The 16,228-nt window shown below is 42.3% G+C and overlaps 1 protein-coding gene across 3 annotated transcripts in view; it reads right to left on the bottom strand.

Moving 5' to 3' along the window:
- The window catches only part of fbxl17 (F-box and leucine-rich repeat protein 17), a 217,676-nt gene that overhangs the window by 145,259 nt on the left and 56,189 nt on the right, over positions 1–16,228 (bottom strand). For all 3 annotated transcript variants that reach the window (XM_034596586.1, XM_034596587.1, XM_034596588.1), the window contains exon 7: positions 1,524–1,631. In XM_034596586.1, the coding sequence (XP_034452477.1) occupies positions 1,524–1,631 (108 nt within the window). The remainder of the gene's footprint in view (positions 1–1,523; positions 1,632–16,228) is intronic.

Below are 16,228 nucleotides of genomic sequence, written 5' to 3'. Positions count from 1 at the left end.
TCAGTCTAAGTGAGAAAGATTGATCGTGTGATCCAATTGAAAGCAAGTGGTCATGCATGTTTTTGGTTGCAGCTCATAACCTCGATAAAAAAAGTCCCGCTGAAACAAAACTGGATCTTTAGAAAAAAATAAACATAAATATTATCAGAATTATGAACTTGCTCATTTGAACTCCTAAAACTTCACCTTGGTTAATAGCATAATAAATAATAATGAGGTGTGTGTGTGTGTGTGTGTGTGTGTGTGTGTGTGTGTGTGTGTGTGTGTGTGTGTGTGTGTGTGTGTGTGTGTGTGTGTGTGTGTGTGTGTGTGTGTGTGTGTGTGTGTGTGTGTGTGTGTGTGTGTGTGTGTGTGTCCACTTCCAGGTATGCTAATGCTGTTATGACTGGCTGGCTTCATTACTGTCTGTCTACAACACCATGGCCAAGGTCAGTGGAGGCTGTAGAGATGATAGAGGGGCAAAACCAGGAGCACAAATTAATCTGCTGTTTAATCTAATAATGCTGCAAAGCATCGGGTGTCTGAGTCCTATTAACACAACTGTAATTGCATTTGAGGAGGAATGGGCGCACGCAGGTCCACAGGGGTACGTTCACACTTGCATGTAAGGCAAAATACATCAAATACAAATCGAAGAGTATTATTGCACGAGCACACTTGGGTGCAGACATAGGTGCACACACACTTACACGCTCTAAATTGAGGTTATGTTGGTAAAGGGAAATAAATGAGAAGCAAAAATAGGGTGCACTACCTACTGGTGAATTAAATTCAAGCAATCACCATGTGAGTGCAAGTGTGTCCATGTTTATATGGCATGGAACATCTTTAACCACAGAGCCCTGTTCATTAGCATGGTAATATCCAAACAGCAGGGTGTAGTCGGAACAGCAGCGTATTATTAGGATTCATCTCATTAGGCTTTCATGAGATTTAAAAGTTAACGCAAAATAACTTCAGAGCTAAGTCTGAGATAAAACACACAACCAGCACCCAGAGTTTACTCTCCAAATTTTAAATTTACCCCCTGGAAACACTGCATGGCCTGCAGCAACACGGAGAGAGCTGGCCTACAGTAACAGGATTGCACCAACTTAGTCAGACCGAAACTTCTTTTGACACTTAATGATGCAAATAATTAGACTTAAGCTGTTACTTGAAATTAACCTTCTGGAGGAAGTACGGTATCTTCAGCTACAAAGGGTAAACATAGGACTTGAGCTCCTGCAACAGGTCACGACTGAGGAACTATGTCATTAATAAATAAAAGGGTATTCAGAGTTTATACAGTCGCCTTATGAAACCACATTTATATGCACTAGATCTAGATTTAAATTTGGATATGCAAACTGCACCAAACTGCACAAACAGTTTTTTCATCAAGATTCATAATTTATTCCCTGAGAAATCAACGAAAAGATTGATAAAAGTCCCATTTCACAGTTTGAATGATAGTGAAAAAAATTCCTGGATACGCCCCCGGTAATAAAAGTTGATAATATAAAGATCTGTGTGGTACTTACCGCTGTGAGGTGGATGACCCCCTGGGAGGTCACAGGGCAGCCCATGAAGCCAACAAACTGCAGCTCAGGACAATGCTCTGCAACAGCCTGCACTGACCGATCAGTGACCTGCAGACAGAAGAGAAGAGAGATTTTACATTAGTCTCCCAGGTGAGAAACCCTTGAAGGTTAAAATCATTGCAAAAATTATTTGTATTTCATGTTTTCTCTTAAAGAACTAATCTTATTTAATTAATTTAGTCCAAACATGGTGAATGTATTTCTTTCATTCACAATTCCAGGATCAAGGTATGGCCTTCTTGGAGAGAAGACATCTGAAGGACATTTTTTCCTTTAGTTTGCATCAGGGACAAGCTGAACTTGCCAGTAATTTTAGTAAATAATTTCAGTGAGTGCATTTTTCAAAGGTAAAAGTGTGCAGACAGGTGCTGTCAGATTCAAGTCAAAACGTTTGGTCCATCTGTGCAGAGGGTCGGTGTGTTTTGTGTTAGAAGAACAGCAGAGAAAAGGAGGATCACAGAAGGAGAGGAGGAGGTGGAGGAGGATAACGGACAAAACAGCCAGAAGTGTGTTTGGTCCAAGCTGCGTGGGCGACTTATGATGGATGGGCCGCTCCCCATCATTCACCCAGCCGTCGAGTAACAGCTCATAATGGATCAGCGATCAATAGGAAAGCATTTCCACCAGCTTCCACTGTAGTCATCAATAGGGGTATTGATAGCTTCTCCACCTCCCTCACCACACTCTGCACTGCAACAATATGTGGGAGATTGTTTGTCCTCTCTGTGGGTTTGCTCAGTGCTTCCTCAAACTTTTCATCAATCAAAAAAGGCCAAATAAGACAAGAAGAGGAGACAGAGAGACGGCAATCTACACTGTGACTAACCGAGGAAACAAAAAACAAACATCAAAGAACATGAAAGAATCCAAAATCAGATTTTCAATTATTCTTTACGAAACTCCCAAATGCCCATAGCATGTCAAGCTAGTGATGGATACACACACAAACGTTCCCTTGTCAGCCTTAACATGTTTTTTTAAAGTATGTCAAAGTGCACTCTGAATCTGACATGTTTTGAAAGGTAAATGCCAATTATGTCTGAATTTAAAGTGAAATTCCGAGTGGAGCAAATTATAGAAGAAACACTTGACTGGAGCTTGAGAAGGTAGGTGCTTTCTCAGACACTTTTTTTTTTTCCAAAGACATTTGAAATAAGTACAATTTCTGTAGATGAGCATTAAAAATAATTCAAACTCAGAACTAATACATACTGTCGGTGGTTTTACCACAACTGTCAAGAAATGGATCCTGAGGTTAATAAAGAGTGAGCCAAAAGGGAAAGAAGGCAGGTAAAAGCTTAGCAATTTCCTTATTGCAAACCCAAAATGGTGATTCTGGACATTCTGCTAATTCTTAGTCATAATCCAAGGAGGTTTCGAAATAGTACATCAATCACCGCTCCTCCTCAGGCAGTGTCCTTACTCCAGGATTGACAAGATAATTAATTGGCCAGTTAAACTGCAGAGAGTGGTGACTTGCCAATTGAGCTGCAGTATTGAGTTTGTGCAACAACAGAAACGTTGCACAGACACAGATACGAGGTGATAGCAGCAAGTTACATCCTTGAAACTATAACGCCTGTTTAATCTTGTTTTATTTCGTTTTTCAAACTTCTGCATTTGAGTTAGAATCTGTCTAATGCTTTAAGCAGTGGCAGACTTAAAACATTTTTTTTATATATTACACAGCTGGCCAGCTGCTACCTCATTAATCATAGTTCACTACTGGCTTTACGAAACCAGGTAAATCTACCCCCATCATTTATTAAAGAACACAAGATTGAATGTTTGAATCTGTCTAAACCCAAGAACAGATGGGATGAAGGTGGAGGCTTGCAACCAGGAACTGAAGGCACAAACTTGACAAAAAGTTTACAGACTTTAAAAATATATCCTGCAAGAACCGACTTAAATATACAACTTGTTTGTAAACTCAAACTAATTAATGAAACTAAAGCCCCTTTAAATCAGAGGTCCTGCTTCATTGCCACTAAGACAGCCCCTCATTATGACATATACAAACTATAAAATACAACCATTCTGCAAACCATAAATCAGTCAGGCTTTTCTACAGGACAGCCAGGTGTGCCTTGAACCCGCTCAGTAACAAGGGCTGATTATTACAGGAACAACACTGTATTTTCAATATAAGCTTCATGACTGATAAAATAATTCAGAGGTCATCAGTGCATCTCTATTGTTTTCGGCTTTGACTGTTTTGAGCTACAGAATTGGGTTGAAATATAGGTATGTTTTTTGTTGCAAAGAACTGGATCTCACTGTTAGTCGATGTCACCCTGTGACCACACAGTCAGGGACACAGAGCCACACTCCCCACCTCGCTTCTATTCGTTCACAGCTTGGTGTGTGTCCGTGGATCCATGTAGCGCCCTACCTCCTAACACTGATTAAACGACTACTTGCAAGTCTTGCTATTTACTGATCACTATGCTTGTCCAGAAACCCTTCATTCTCTTAATGTCTTCCTTCATACACACCCGTAGACTTAATCACACCTCTGTCACTCTGAGGTTGCCTCTGCCTCTTCTGTTTTCAGGTCTACCTTTAAGGTTACTCAGTTGAGGCAGAGGAAGATGGACGACCCAGAGAGACAGCGAAGGAAAAGTGAGGTCAAAAAAAAGAAGGAAGAAGGCGTCCATTTATCTTTCATCAAGTCACATGCACTGAGGCTTATCTGGGTAAAAAAGGCTGCTTCAACTTTGGTCCATCGTGAAATATTTCAACAACTATTGGATGGATTGCCTTGAATTTTTCTATTTGCATCCATGCTCCCCAGAGGATGAATCTCAGTTTATTTGGTGAGCAATAGCAGATTGGTATGGACCTAAATAGATAGATTCAGTCCCTCCAGGATGACTCCATGTCATGTTCCAAACCATAAACATGTTTTGTCCGATGAATCAACTTTTCAGTCAATTATTTGAATTCCCCAAAGGTTTCACCGATCATATATCAAATGAGGTCAGAGACAAAAGTAAACAAGTAAAAAGTATAATATATCTGTTAAATAATTTAGTGTGCCCGAGGAAGGATGTTGTGAAAATTTAAATGGCCCTTGAGAGGAAAAATGTTCCCCACCTGGGGTGAAAAACATAGTTTTGCAGAGCGATCAATAACATGCACCTTCAAATTCTACGCCTCAGGTGTGGACCCACCACACCACCCATCACCCCTCACTGCAGTCAGAAAAGATTAACTGAAGGTGAGTCAGCGCTCCCTCTCCGAGACACTGATGCATATGGAGGCTGATCTGCGGGGCCAGGTGGAGATAGGGTGGAGGGGAGAGCAGAGTTGTCTTTCTGAGTACAAAAATTGGAGAAGAGGAAAAAAAATACAGGATCCAGAATGAGCAGTCAGTCTATGCTGAGCAGCTGGCAGGTGAAATGAACTGATCAGAGCTCCCCCAACATGGCTTCTGCCAAGAAACCATCAAGGAAAATATTTTCAGGTTGACTACCAGCAAAATCAAAAGCTACACACTGCCGTGATCCTCAAATCATAATCATCTGCGAGAAAGGCGAGCGAATCACAGCAGAGGCCACCTCCAGACCGTCTTTCATATACCGGTGTTTGTGCAGCACAGAGTGTGTGGGTGCAGCTGCGTGTGTGTGGGCACACGTGTGTGAAAGCAGAAGAGACAAAAACAGAGAGAGCAGCTTACACATCTACAGTAACTCTCAGCAGGTGAGAAGGGAGAGAGAGGAGAACAAAGTAAAATCCCAGCAGAGCAGAACAGGCCAGGAGGGCATGTACCATATCAGATTAAGCCTGTGTACGTGCGTGTGTGTGTGTCTGTGTGAGAGTAAGACCATATGGGTTTGTAGCGAAGATTTGTCTCCAACCCGCAAACACAAAAACCCGTCCCAAAATTCTCCCCCCCCTCTTCCCCCTCAACCTTTCATGGACTTTGATTTAAAAACATGAAAAGAGCCATGGCAGAGCTTTGGAGAAGAAGTGGCCGGCCAAGAGAAGCCTTAAAGCCTTTTAGAAGGGATCTGGTTTAATGGCCTGTGGGTGAAGGAGGTAAGGAAAGCAGAAGAAAAAAAAATAAAACGTGGGCTGGAATGGCGAAAATGCTGCAGTCGTAAAGATAGTGTTTGTCTATGTGTGTGTGAGTGTGCACGCATGTGTGTGTGTGTGTTTAAAAGAGTTGGAGGTAATTGTTGAGAGTGCTGTGGAAGCAAAAAGGGGAAGCTCTATATGTGAGTGTGTGGTTTTTGTCTGGCGGTCTGTTCTTACAAAACGCTGGGGCAGCACCCAGGGGCCACTTCTCATCCAATAAGGGCATTTAAGCTTGTCAATATCGTCTATCATACGACTTGTTTGACTCCCATCACACACGCAGGCAAAAGAGATGGAAACAGAGAAAGACCAGAGGGGATTGCCTTTCACCTCGCACTCTGTAGCTTTTCTCACTCCCTCACATCCAAGATCTAAATTCCTCCATCATTTAAAACTGGCAGATTCTCACAGACAAAAACAACACAGTCAGAATGCTCCAAAATATGTCACAATTTCCATTGTGCATATTTCTCAAACACACACACACACAAGCCAGGTTAAGGAGTGTGTGGAGGGCAAGTTTGAAATCCTGATAATGATCAACAATCACACAGACGCACAAAAACTGATTCATCCCACACATGCACATTATGAAAAAATACACTAAGCTGCCTGAAAAAAAAGCAAAAGGTGGCAGAAGTTTCAACTTCTCATCACCAGCTGGAGCCCGACCTCTGCTCCAGCTGCGCCTGGAAGACGACCAGCCAGAAACCTCAGAATCAGAGCAGAGAAATAGAGCCACAGTTATGCTGTAACCGCACAATTGTCACTCAAACAAGACGTGGCAGCATCATCGGGAAATTACTGTAAAATATGCTCAACAGCATGTTGAAGTTGTGCTTATACAGATATTGGAGAATTGAACATTGAGATAAAGTTATATGCTAACCGTTAGCATAGCATTGTATCAACCTGAGGGCACATTTCGTATACATGCACCCAAATGAGCATGGCCTGATGTCTGGTTAAAAAAACTATTAACTCATATTTCACTCTGTAATCTTAGTTATGTAGATCTTTAAAAAGATGTTTGTGTTGAAATAAATAATTATGTCTCGTATGTATTAGTTTGCAAAATTATTTATATGGTTTAAACCACAGACTATAACAGACATAGTCATAAACTAAACAAAAGGGACGACATGAAAGCCCCACAAAAGTGAAGCCAAAGCATCTCGGTTGCCCCCTGGCGCATAAACCCCATCTAAAAAGTCAAGTTGAACATTTTCAGGTAAGTTTCTTTTTAATACGTTTTTTGATGCTATATAAACAGGGTCAATCATCATGATCAACATCTGAGACTGACCCACGATTGGTTGAGCCAATGTATTGAGCCCTTTATAACGATCCACGATCGCCACTACAGACGCCCTGGCTCCAAATGTGCAAGAAGGCAGCGATCGTATTTGGGATATTTTGGCTCCATTTCTGGAAAGTAGGTGGAGGTCGATGAAACGGCTCGTACTTTATCAGCCACGGCATTCAGAGCCTATCAAACCAGCAGGGCCCATCAGAGCAGATATAAGGCCTGATGAAGCTGCTGAATATCTGTGTTTTGGAGTAAACAAGGGTCCAAAACTTTAAAAAGTCTGTTTTATACCAGAATAAAGCAAAAGTCTATACACTTCTACTTCACAGTTACAAAGAGCACTTTACTCAGCAAAAAGACTCAATAAAAGGCCATCGGATATCACGATGAAAGCTCTCTGTTACTGAATCCGCTGTATTTTAATTTTAGAGATTTCCAATATTACCCATAAACAAGGACGCCAACTGCTTGCCTGCGAGGTGCAAATTGAGGTGGGACAATTTTCATCAAAGTTCTGTACTTTCCGAGGTAATCATTTTCTCCATGAACACTCTCTTAGGGGTGATACTGCAGTGGGTTCATCACAGCCTCAGAGTAAACTCACAATCACACAAACTTAGTTGCAAACACATAAACGCATGCACACGCACACACACACACACACACAGACCGAACTCTGTCTCCTTTTAAAGAGCTCAGATGGGCTGTATTGATGCGGAGGACTGGTGATCTGGCAAAAATCTAAATGAATACTTATTATCCTCTGTAATATCCAATGCCTGGAGACAAAAGCAACACGGAAAGTCGTAAAGTTTTACTACAGCAAGGGAGAGTCTCTTTACTGTGCTGTCTCTGTGCTGATGAGCAGGCACTGTGCGATAAGTGCAGGGCGGCTCTCTTGGAGCAGTGCATGTGTATTGATCTGCAACTGAGGCTTCAGCAAAGCTGGTGCACATTCAGGCCTGCAGAGAAACAAAGATATTAACATGCTTTTTTCATACTGACATGAAAACATTCACACAAGGCATTCAGACAGACACATGGTTGCACACAGCCAGACCAAATACACAGCTGAGTCTAGACAGATGTAAAGGTCCCGGTCTCCCGTGATGTTTTCCTTGGCTAAACAGAGGGACTCGTCATATTTATGAGATGTGATGAGACAGTAACACGGGATGGATCACAGTGAGAGACAAGGGGGGTAAGAAGGGGGGGGGGGGGGGGGGGGGGGGGGGAAGACGAGGAAAAGAAGGGGATGAAGGGGAATGGGAGATTTGCAATCTTTTTATGTTAACATAATGTAGCCTCTAGTCTTCAGAGTATTGCTTTGGCAAGCTTGACTGCTTCTTTCATGCCTCTAAATCCTGTCTAAATATGGATGTGACAGACAGGCAGAGAGAAAGATGGAGAGGTGGTGTGACAGGCCAAACAAGTCGTGTGCTTACGAGTGTGTGTGTGTGTGTGTGTGTGTGTGTGTGTGTGTGTGTGTGTGTGTGTGTGTGTGTGTGTGTAGGGGAGTACATGAATATGAGAGCAATCTGATCTTATTAGGGGGCCTGACGGGATGAGGGGCCGCGATGAGAGCTCTGAATCACCACCGACTAATCAATCAGGCTAATTAACCAAGCTTTATGAACACTGGGCCGGGCACGAGAAAGAATCCGCCGACACACAGATTAATAATGATTACTGAGTACACTGCAACACATTCTATTAACGATCCATCTTCATGCCATCCAGGGGCTTTGCATAAGAAGTCCCTTCACTGCCAGTCGCAGGAAATCCACTGAAACTTAATAGAGGTTCTTGTGTCTCCATCAAGTCATCAAAGAAAATGAAATACTATTCTCAAGAAGTCGTTTTTATTTAATGAAGTTCTGAAAAGGACTCAGTGCCTAGATTTTATAATATCCACTATATCTATATGTATATATCTTCATGTCTAAAGAGTACAATCTAATATGTGCAAATGGGGGACATGATAAAACCCTTCAGTTAGTGATGGTTTAATTCAGAAGCCATTTTAGTTTCAGGTCGAGTTCGAGGTGAAGCCAGGACAGGCTGCTCTTGGGCGCTCACTCACGCCCTCACAGCTGAAAGAGGGGCAGTGGTGTCAGCTTGTGCCTGTGCTACTACCCACAATGCCATGCTGCGGGGCACTTGACATGTGCCATTCTCTCACCATCTTTCTTGCCTTTCATAACATTTGACCTATTCATTATTTTGAGCTGGTGAAAGAGCAGCCTGGTCAGAAGCCAAGCGTGTAAAACAAAGGAAGCAGAAAGCCACGCTCTCACACTATTACTAAACATATACTGGGGGCAGGAGGAGGCGAATCAAGTAAGTGGGATTTTGTAAAAACAGACATTTTATTCAAGCAAGGACTTTTCTCAACAGAAAGTCCTTGAACGCTTTAAAGCAAAAACACCTAAAATTTGCAATTTCTGATGTTGGTCGGACAAAACTTTTATGGTATCGGGCTCTAGATAAACCGACAGAAATTCATGTTTTTTCTATTTCTGACATAGTGATGAATTGATAATGAAAAAAACAAAACACTAATCAGAGCCCTGATTGTAATTTTCTTTAATAGATGACCGACATGTGAACAGTAAATATAAAAACGTTATTGCTTTTTCATCTCGTCTGATTAAAATCACCATCTGGGGACACTGATGCAGTCAAACGTGGTTTAAAGTACAAACCATTTGTCTCTTACTCTTCAAGTCACCTGACCAAGTATGATTTTCATACTCAGTCTATTGTTATGTCAGGAGACAAACCTGCCAAATAGTTGGTGGTTTCAGCTTCTCATATGTGATGAATTGTGGCTTTTCTCTGTTTTCATACGACGGTAAATGTAATAATACTCTTGGGATTAAATAAGGTATTTCACTATTTTAGTACATTTTATAGACACATTCAATCAATATATTATATATAAGGACATTGACAGGTAATAAAAATACATAGTTGGTACTTGCTGCTCTTCTTTAAACGTGCACTAGGCCAAAATAATGACTTCTAGTCTGCCTGATAGGAGTGTGGTCGTCCACTTTCACCAACTACCACCTCGCCAGCGGCTCTTCAGATCTCTCCACTGTACACTGAGACAAAAAGGGCCATAAAATGGTCTGAAAAGCACACTGTATATTTTTCAAAAATCGAAGCTGGCTCTGAAAGATGACAATGTTTGAAAAATGAAACTCCCAGGATCAATACGTCCACTTTTCTCCAGCTGTGGCCATCTCAGACCCACTTGGAAAAAAGAAATCCATGAAAAAATTGCCCTATGCTTTTCACATAACTCACAAAAAAAAAAGTAAATGGTACCTATTTGGCAGCAATAATTCCGTAGCCTGAACAAAGAAAGCGTTTTATGCAATGTTATCGGAAATCGATTAATGTGCTATCTGTAATATGCACAGTGCACACTTCTCTCTCTTCCCTCACATGCACCTGTCAAGCCATCTTGTCTTGCTCTATCGATGTCAGCAGCCTTGGTGATGCCAGGAAGAACTGGAATCTGCATGGGTCATCGCCAAAGTGATTGATCGGCTCACCCGTCTGCACGCGCCACGCTTAACTGAAAATTACCTGTCATTTGTTCAGTGGCTTAAGCCTTCAGAGTTTCATACACTGTCTTCTCTCATGAAGCGGTTGTGTGTATGGGTAATTGTACATGTGTGTGTTTGTGCGGGCAGGCAGTGAGCGTTGCCTTCTGGAGACCCCTTCATCGCAGTTTCCAAAAGATGAAGAAGAGGTTTTGCCCCCCCCCCAAGGATCAATAGTGCTTTGTTGCGTGTCAGATGGAAATCAAAAGCCCTTTAGGCGGAAGCAAAAAGACATACTTTACTCCTATAAATGCACAGTCATTACACCACATTGTCAAAACCCTGTACCCATTCTGCTGAGGCTTCAAATCCCAGCGTGTTCTTTTCCAAAGCGATATATCAATAGCTCTTTGCCGCGTGTCGGGCGGAAATCAGAAGCTACTGTTGAGGAGGCTGAGAGACACATTTTACTTCTTTAAATGCAAAGTGGTGTCTGTCATTACAGCGCATTGTCAAAGCCCTCGAACACCTCTCTCTCTGGAGTTTTCAAATCTCAGTGTGTTCTTTTCCCAAGCGTTTATTCGCTGAAGGGCTCATCCTCAATGTCAACGTGCCATATTAGCTCTATGGCTCTATGCTATATAGTGAGAGGCCCTGGGCTGCTGAGTGCTACAGAGTGATGACAACGCGGTCCACTGTCGCTGCTGTGTTGGTCCATGTTACAATGAAACTAAAGGTTTGGTGTGTACAATAGAGTGACAGTTCGGCCTTTCAAAGAAGCACACACAGGTTGGACTCAATACCGGTTGGAGAAATACACCATTTCATGACAAAAACATACAACTCGCTATTCTCTTTACCCTCTTTCAGGGAGACCAGAGAAAATGCATTATTGGAAATTCTACTTCTAAACCCATTTACTCTGCCGAGAGCAAGCCATCAATTTTCTAACTCGCCCTTCAGCTTGTGTTGTACAGACTCACACAGAAGCATTTGCTTACACTAAAACTATTAAGAGCTGGACTGACTTTTGAAGATGCAGGATTTGTGTTTTAGCACATAACAGTGAAAATGCCAAGAAGGTCAGCCATTGGAGGCATCCTGGGGTTCAGTGTCTTGTCCAAGGACACTTAAATATCGAACCACGACCTTTCGATAAGTGGACGACCCGCTCTTCCTCCTGAGCAGCAGCCAATTCTCTGCCAACCAGTGAAGATGCAGTTTGCATCCTTGACTGTACAGACTTGTATAATATAAGTAGTGAGGATTTTGATGGAGTTTGATAAAAGGCATTTGGTGTATTTTGTCAGAATTAAAATCTTCATTCCTGAGTTTTGAAAAAAACTGATTTGTAAGGACCTTTGAGGACAGAAATCAGTTCATCCTTGAGTTCAACTTGTGTCAAAATTGGAAAAATTCCCTTAAGGTGTTCCAGAGATATGTCATTCACGATAATGGAAAGGATGGACCGGCTGAAAACATAAAGTCTCTGGCCACGGCTGTCGTCAGTACAGAGGAATGACAATAAAACTTTATAACTATTTAATAATTTTTATTAATGTTGTTAATTGTGCATGTAAATGCTTTATGATTAAAAAAAGAACGTCCTACCAGCTTATACCACATGCTGTAATTTGTTTAGAGATGGAAACGTGTTTTTCCACAGCAACAGGACCCATGTATGACCTGGTTTAGTGTCTCACTGGTGGTCTGCCTCTTTGAAAAGAAGTGGAAGACCCACTGAGAGACTTGGTCTGCACAGCTCTGAACCTCTTAACCCTTTTCAGTTCCCCTGGTAACTGAGCGGGACAATCTATCAGGGTGGACTGGAAATTGACTTTTCAGGTCACTTTTCAGGACCACTCCGAGCTTTACTTAGAGATCAGTTTTATGTCTCATGCTAATGATGAAAAATGGGGCTTAAAGAGGCCAATTTGACCACAGACCTGGATCCGAATGACAGGCCGCTGCTGTGACGCGACCATCGATGCCTGGCGTTACAGCTGTGGCTCATATTGGATTGTGCTGTTCAGCAGTCTATGGAGGGAGCTGCCGCCTCTTCTTCTTATCGACAGTATAAGATATGGAACGGGAGCTGGCAGCGGCTGAGAGAATCACAGGCCCAGCAACAAACAACTTCAACGCTCTTTTCTCTCTCAGGGAAAACAGCAGTTTTCAAAACCTTTGGAGTTTGTTGGAGATGACATTGATCTTGTTGGTGGATCTTTGATGTTAATCCTTGCTAAATAAGCTATTCAGCAAATACCGTGAAGCCCTAAGTGTGTGAATGTGAGAGAGTTTGTGATGTGAAAAATGCAACTATGCAGATAATAGGAAAAAAGACCTGAGCCCTCCCATGTTGCATTTTTAATCTCATCTTAATCTCAGCACGGCCTTGCTGCGTACCACGTCTGTCTTATCATGACATAATTAGCCAAAGAACCTCTGGGTGCTAAAGGGTTTCTCACATTTTATAGAAGCACTGGACATTTAGCAGTGGTCACTGGCGACCAATCATGTAAAAGTGTCTTCATTTCAAGAAAAGAGTTAAACAAAGTAATGACCACAAGCCATTTTTTTTCTTAGATATTATCATTTGTTTTCCTATAGTTCAACAGTTTTTGATCATGTGTTGCTGATATATATATATCTGTGAATCGTGAATCTTATATTTAATAAAACATCCCGCCTGAAACAAACTGCTTTCTTTACTTCCACTTATTTACCTTAATTTATTTCAATACCGTTTTCCTCGGTATCGAGCTCCCACATCACTTTGCCTATAAACAGTGCTGCTCTAACTTCGGAATTGTAAAGTTAGAAACTTTACTAACTCTAATTTAAAGAAGTCAGGTTTCTCAAGCAGAAGCTTTGCTGTTTAAAGGGGTTTCCTTTTATCACATGTTCAGATTGAGAAAAGCTAATTTCCCATTGACGTAATACTGGCTGCAGCATAAAGCAGAGCATAACGTGCTTATTTAATATGTTGGTCATTTGTGACGTGAGAAGAGGCCAGAAACATTTAACTGAAAATATGTGTAGGAGGGGACATATTGATTCCAGACATCAGTCTCTCTCTCACTCTTTAAGAAAACCGTTTCAAACGGCTGCTTTTGTCCGAACACAGTCCAACACACTGTTCAGATCACTTCTCTGATCTTCTTGCATGACTTTCCACTTGTTTTTTTCCAGTGAGCTATCGGCTCATCATCTTTCTCTTAATTTTTACCATGAACAAAACTATCCTCATCTGCAGTGTTCACATCCCAGTTCGCTTTGAAAAAGGAAACCACAGCTCCGGCTGCGTGAGGATCTGGACTAAACTGGCTTATTGTCACACAATCCGAGAGCCGTGCCCCCCCTTGAATGATCATGAATGTTGGACACAGGTGCAACAGGCTCTGTGGAGCCTCTCGGTCACAATGGACAGCCTCAGATTAACAGGATGATTAAAGAGAGAGGTCAGGCACAGCCGGACAGCTGCAGCAGAGGCAGGATGAAATTGAAAGAGACCAAAAGAAGAAAAAAAAACGTTTTTTCCTGGACTCTCACACATCAAACCAGTGGGTCCAACATTCCTGCACACCAACTTTAGCTTTTAATCATTAGTTCACGTCATGAGCCTCCTTCATTCATTTTCCAGACATTTAATTATAGTTCATTTAATAAAGCCAACATTAAATGTGTAATCTTCTTAGTCAAACCCTCTGCTAACGATTTGTAATGAAGAAAGTCATTACGGCTGATTTTGTTTTGTTCTTCTGTCGGAAGGGACGGACACAATATGTCAGGCTTGTAGGCACCGTGACCTGATTCGAACCGTCTCCAACACTACATCCACAGTGAGAGTCCCTACTTCGTTCCCTCCACCTTGTCAATGTCATGGTAGGGAAGAAAGACCAGGGCAGGCCTGAGGGTAGTGGCCTGCTCTGCCCTCATGGCCACCGGGCATGCCGCCTCAGCCTGCTCGGGCTTTATGATTAGAGCCCGGGAAGCTGGTGTGGAGACAGTTGACATCCTAAATACTCGGCAGGTGCCCCACATCCGCACACACAAGAGCATCCTGGGCGTTCTGTTATGCAGATAATGGCCAGGTAGGTGACAGTGCCCGGGCAGGGGAATTAGAAGGCTGTTACATGTTATCGGCCTGTGCAGAGCTCATTCACAAGCATAACTCACAGTGATGGTATGAGCAGAGACAGGGACAGATATCTGCTGTCAGAGAGACGGAGGTATGATTCAAATATAAAGAGCCAGGGAGGACAGAGAGGCTCTTTTCCATACATTTTATAAGCGAGGCAGCTTCTAACTAACTGTCTCCACAGAAGCACAATGTAAAGAAATCCTGTCTACAACCTGTATTCTTTTTACATCTGTTTAAGGACTGACTCACAAAAAACTACGCTAACACACAGTGACATGCAGCCACAAAAAACATTTGCACACATTGACTCCTGAGACTGCTGCACTGCGAGTCAGCCTGCTTTTGTATGGTTTTTTTTGCACTGTTTGTCTCCACTTTTCACAACTTGTAAAGACTCGTTCCCCCCAACGTGCAGCTCTCTCTTCTTTCTCCCTCCTGCCCTCGCTATAAAACACTGCAGGAAACCCTGAAATTATCGACTAGATGGAAATGGATTTCTGGTGTGTTGGTTTGGAAGAGTTACAGAGGAACAGATTCAGAACACGAGTGAGGGAAGGAAAAAGCAAGGGAAATAGAAACAACAAATTTCAATACAAAACAAAGGTAGGGATGTGGTAAATGGACTATATGGATACTTTTCTAGTCTTATTCATCACTTAAAGCATGTTAAATTACAAGTCACATTCACAAACCCAACCAAGCCCAAGAGAAAATTAACCAAGCCCAACCCTTACCCGACAGGCATTCGTTTTTTTATGTCCAAACCTGACGTTTTATCCAAGACTCTTTTCCCAGATTAAAGGCAAGTAGATAGCCCAGCCGACGTGACCCGATTTCTAAATTCTTGTCTGAACCCAGCCCTGCAGGCTCAGGTCGGGTATCCACATCCTAATTCACACATCATTCAGACATTGCCAGCACAGCAGTCAGGGGGGAAATTGGGGTTCAGCCTTTTGCCCAAGGACACTTCAGCACGCAGACCGGAAGAGCCGGACATCGAACCTCCGACCCTTTGGTTAGTGGACGACCCTGCTCCGACTCCTGAGCTAACAGCCGCTTGCTTGGCATTACATGTATGTGTTCCTGCTGAAAAACTCCAAAGCCAAGTGCTTTATTTCTCCTACATAATAAGCTGCAGACAAGTCGACCATTATCTTTCCCATTACTGCTCAACTGACAATTAATGTCCAGGAGTTTAAACAAGGACCTGACCCATTAACATAGCTAATAGCTATAGAGGTCCACTGTGTGTTTGTGCATGTATGCGTGAGACTGACTGAGACTGACCGACACAGACACAGAGAGAGTCAGTGGTGAGCTCATTAGCTAGGCAGTATCACAGATGGGCTAAGGGGTCTCTGTTAAACCTTTATTCACTTTCAGATTACCCACGTCAATGCAGATTCTGCAGGAGCTAGGTCATACGCAGCATGGCTTGCATAATAAATGTGCCTATAACAAGGCCTGGGGTATCAGTAAACCTGTGCATTGCCAGTACAAAAAAAAAAAAAAAAAAAATGGGAAAACTGACATTTTGTGTTGTTTTCTGATTTAT

This window comes from Hippoglossus hippoglossus, chromosome 9 (assembly GCF_009819705.1).
Source record: "Hippoglossus hippoglossus isolate fHipHip1 chromosome 9, fHipHip1.pri, whole genome shotgun sequence".
Taxonomy (NCBI): Eukaryota; Metazoa; Chordata; class Actinopteri; order Pleuronectiformes; family Pleuronectidae; genus Hippoglossus; species Hippoglossus hippoglossus.
The sequence above is the reverse complement of the archived record's forward strand: the minus strand, read 5'-3'. Positions and strand labels throughout refer to the sequence as shown.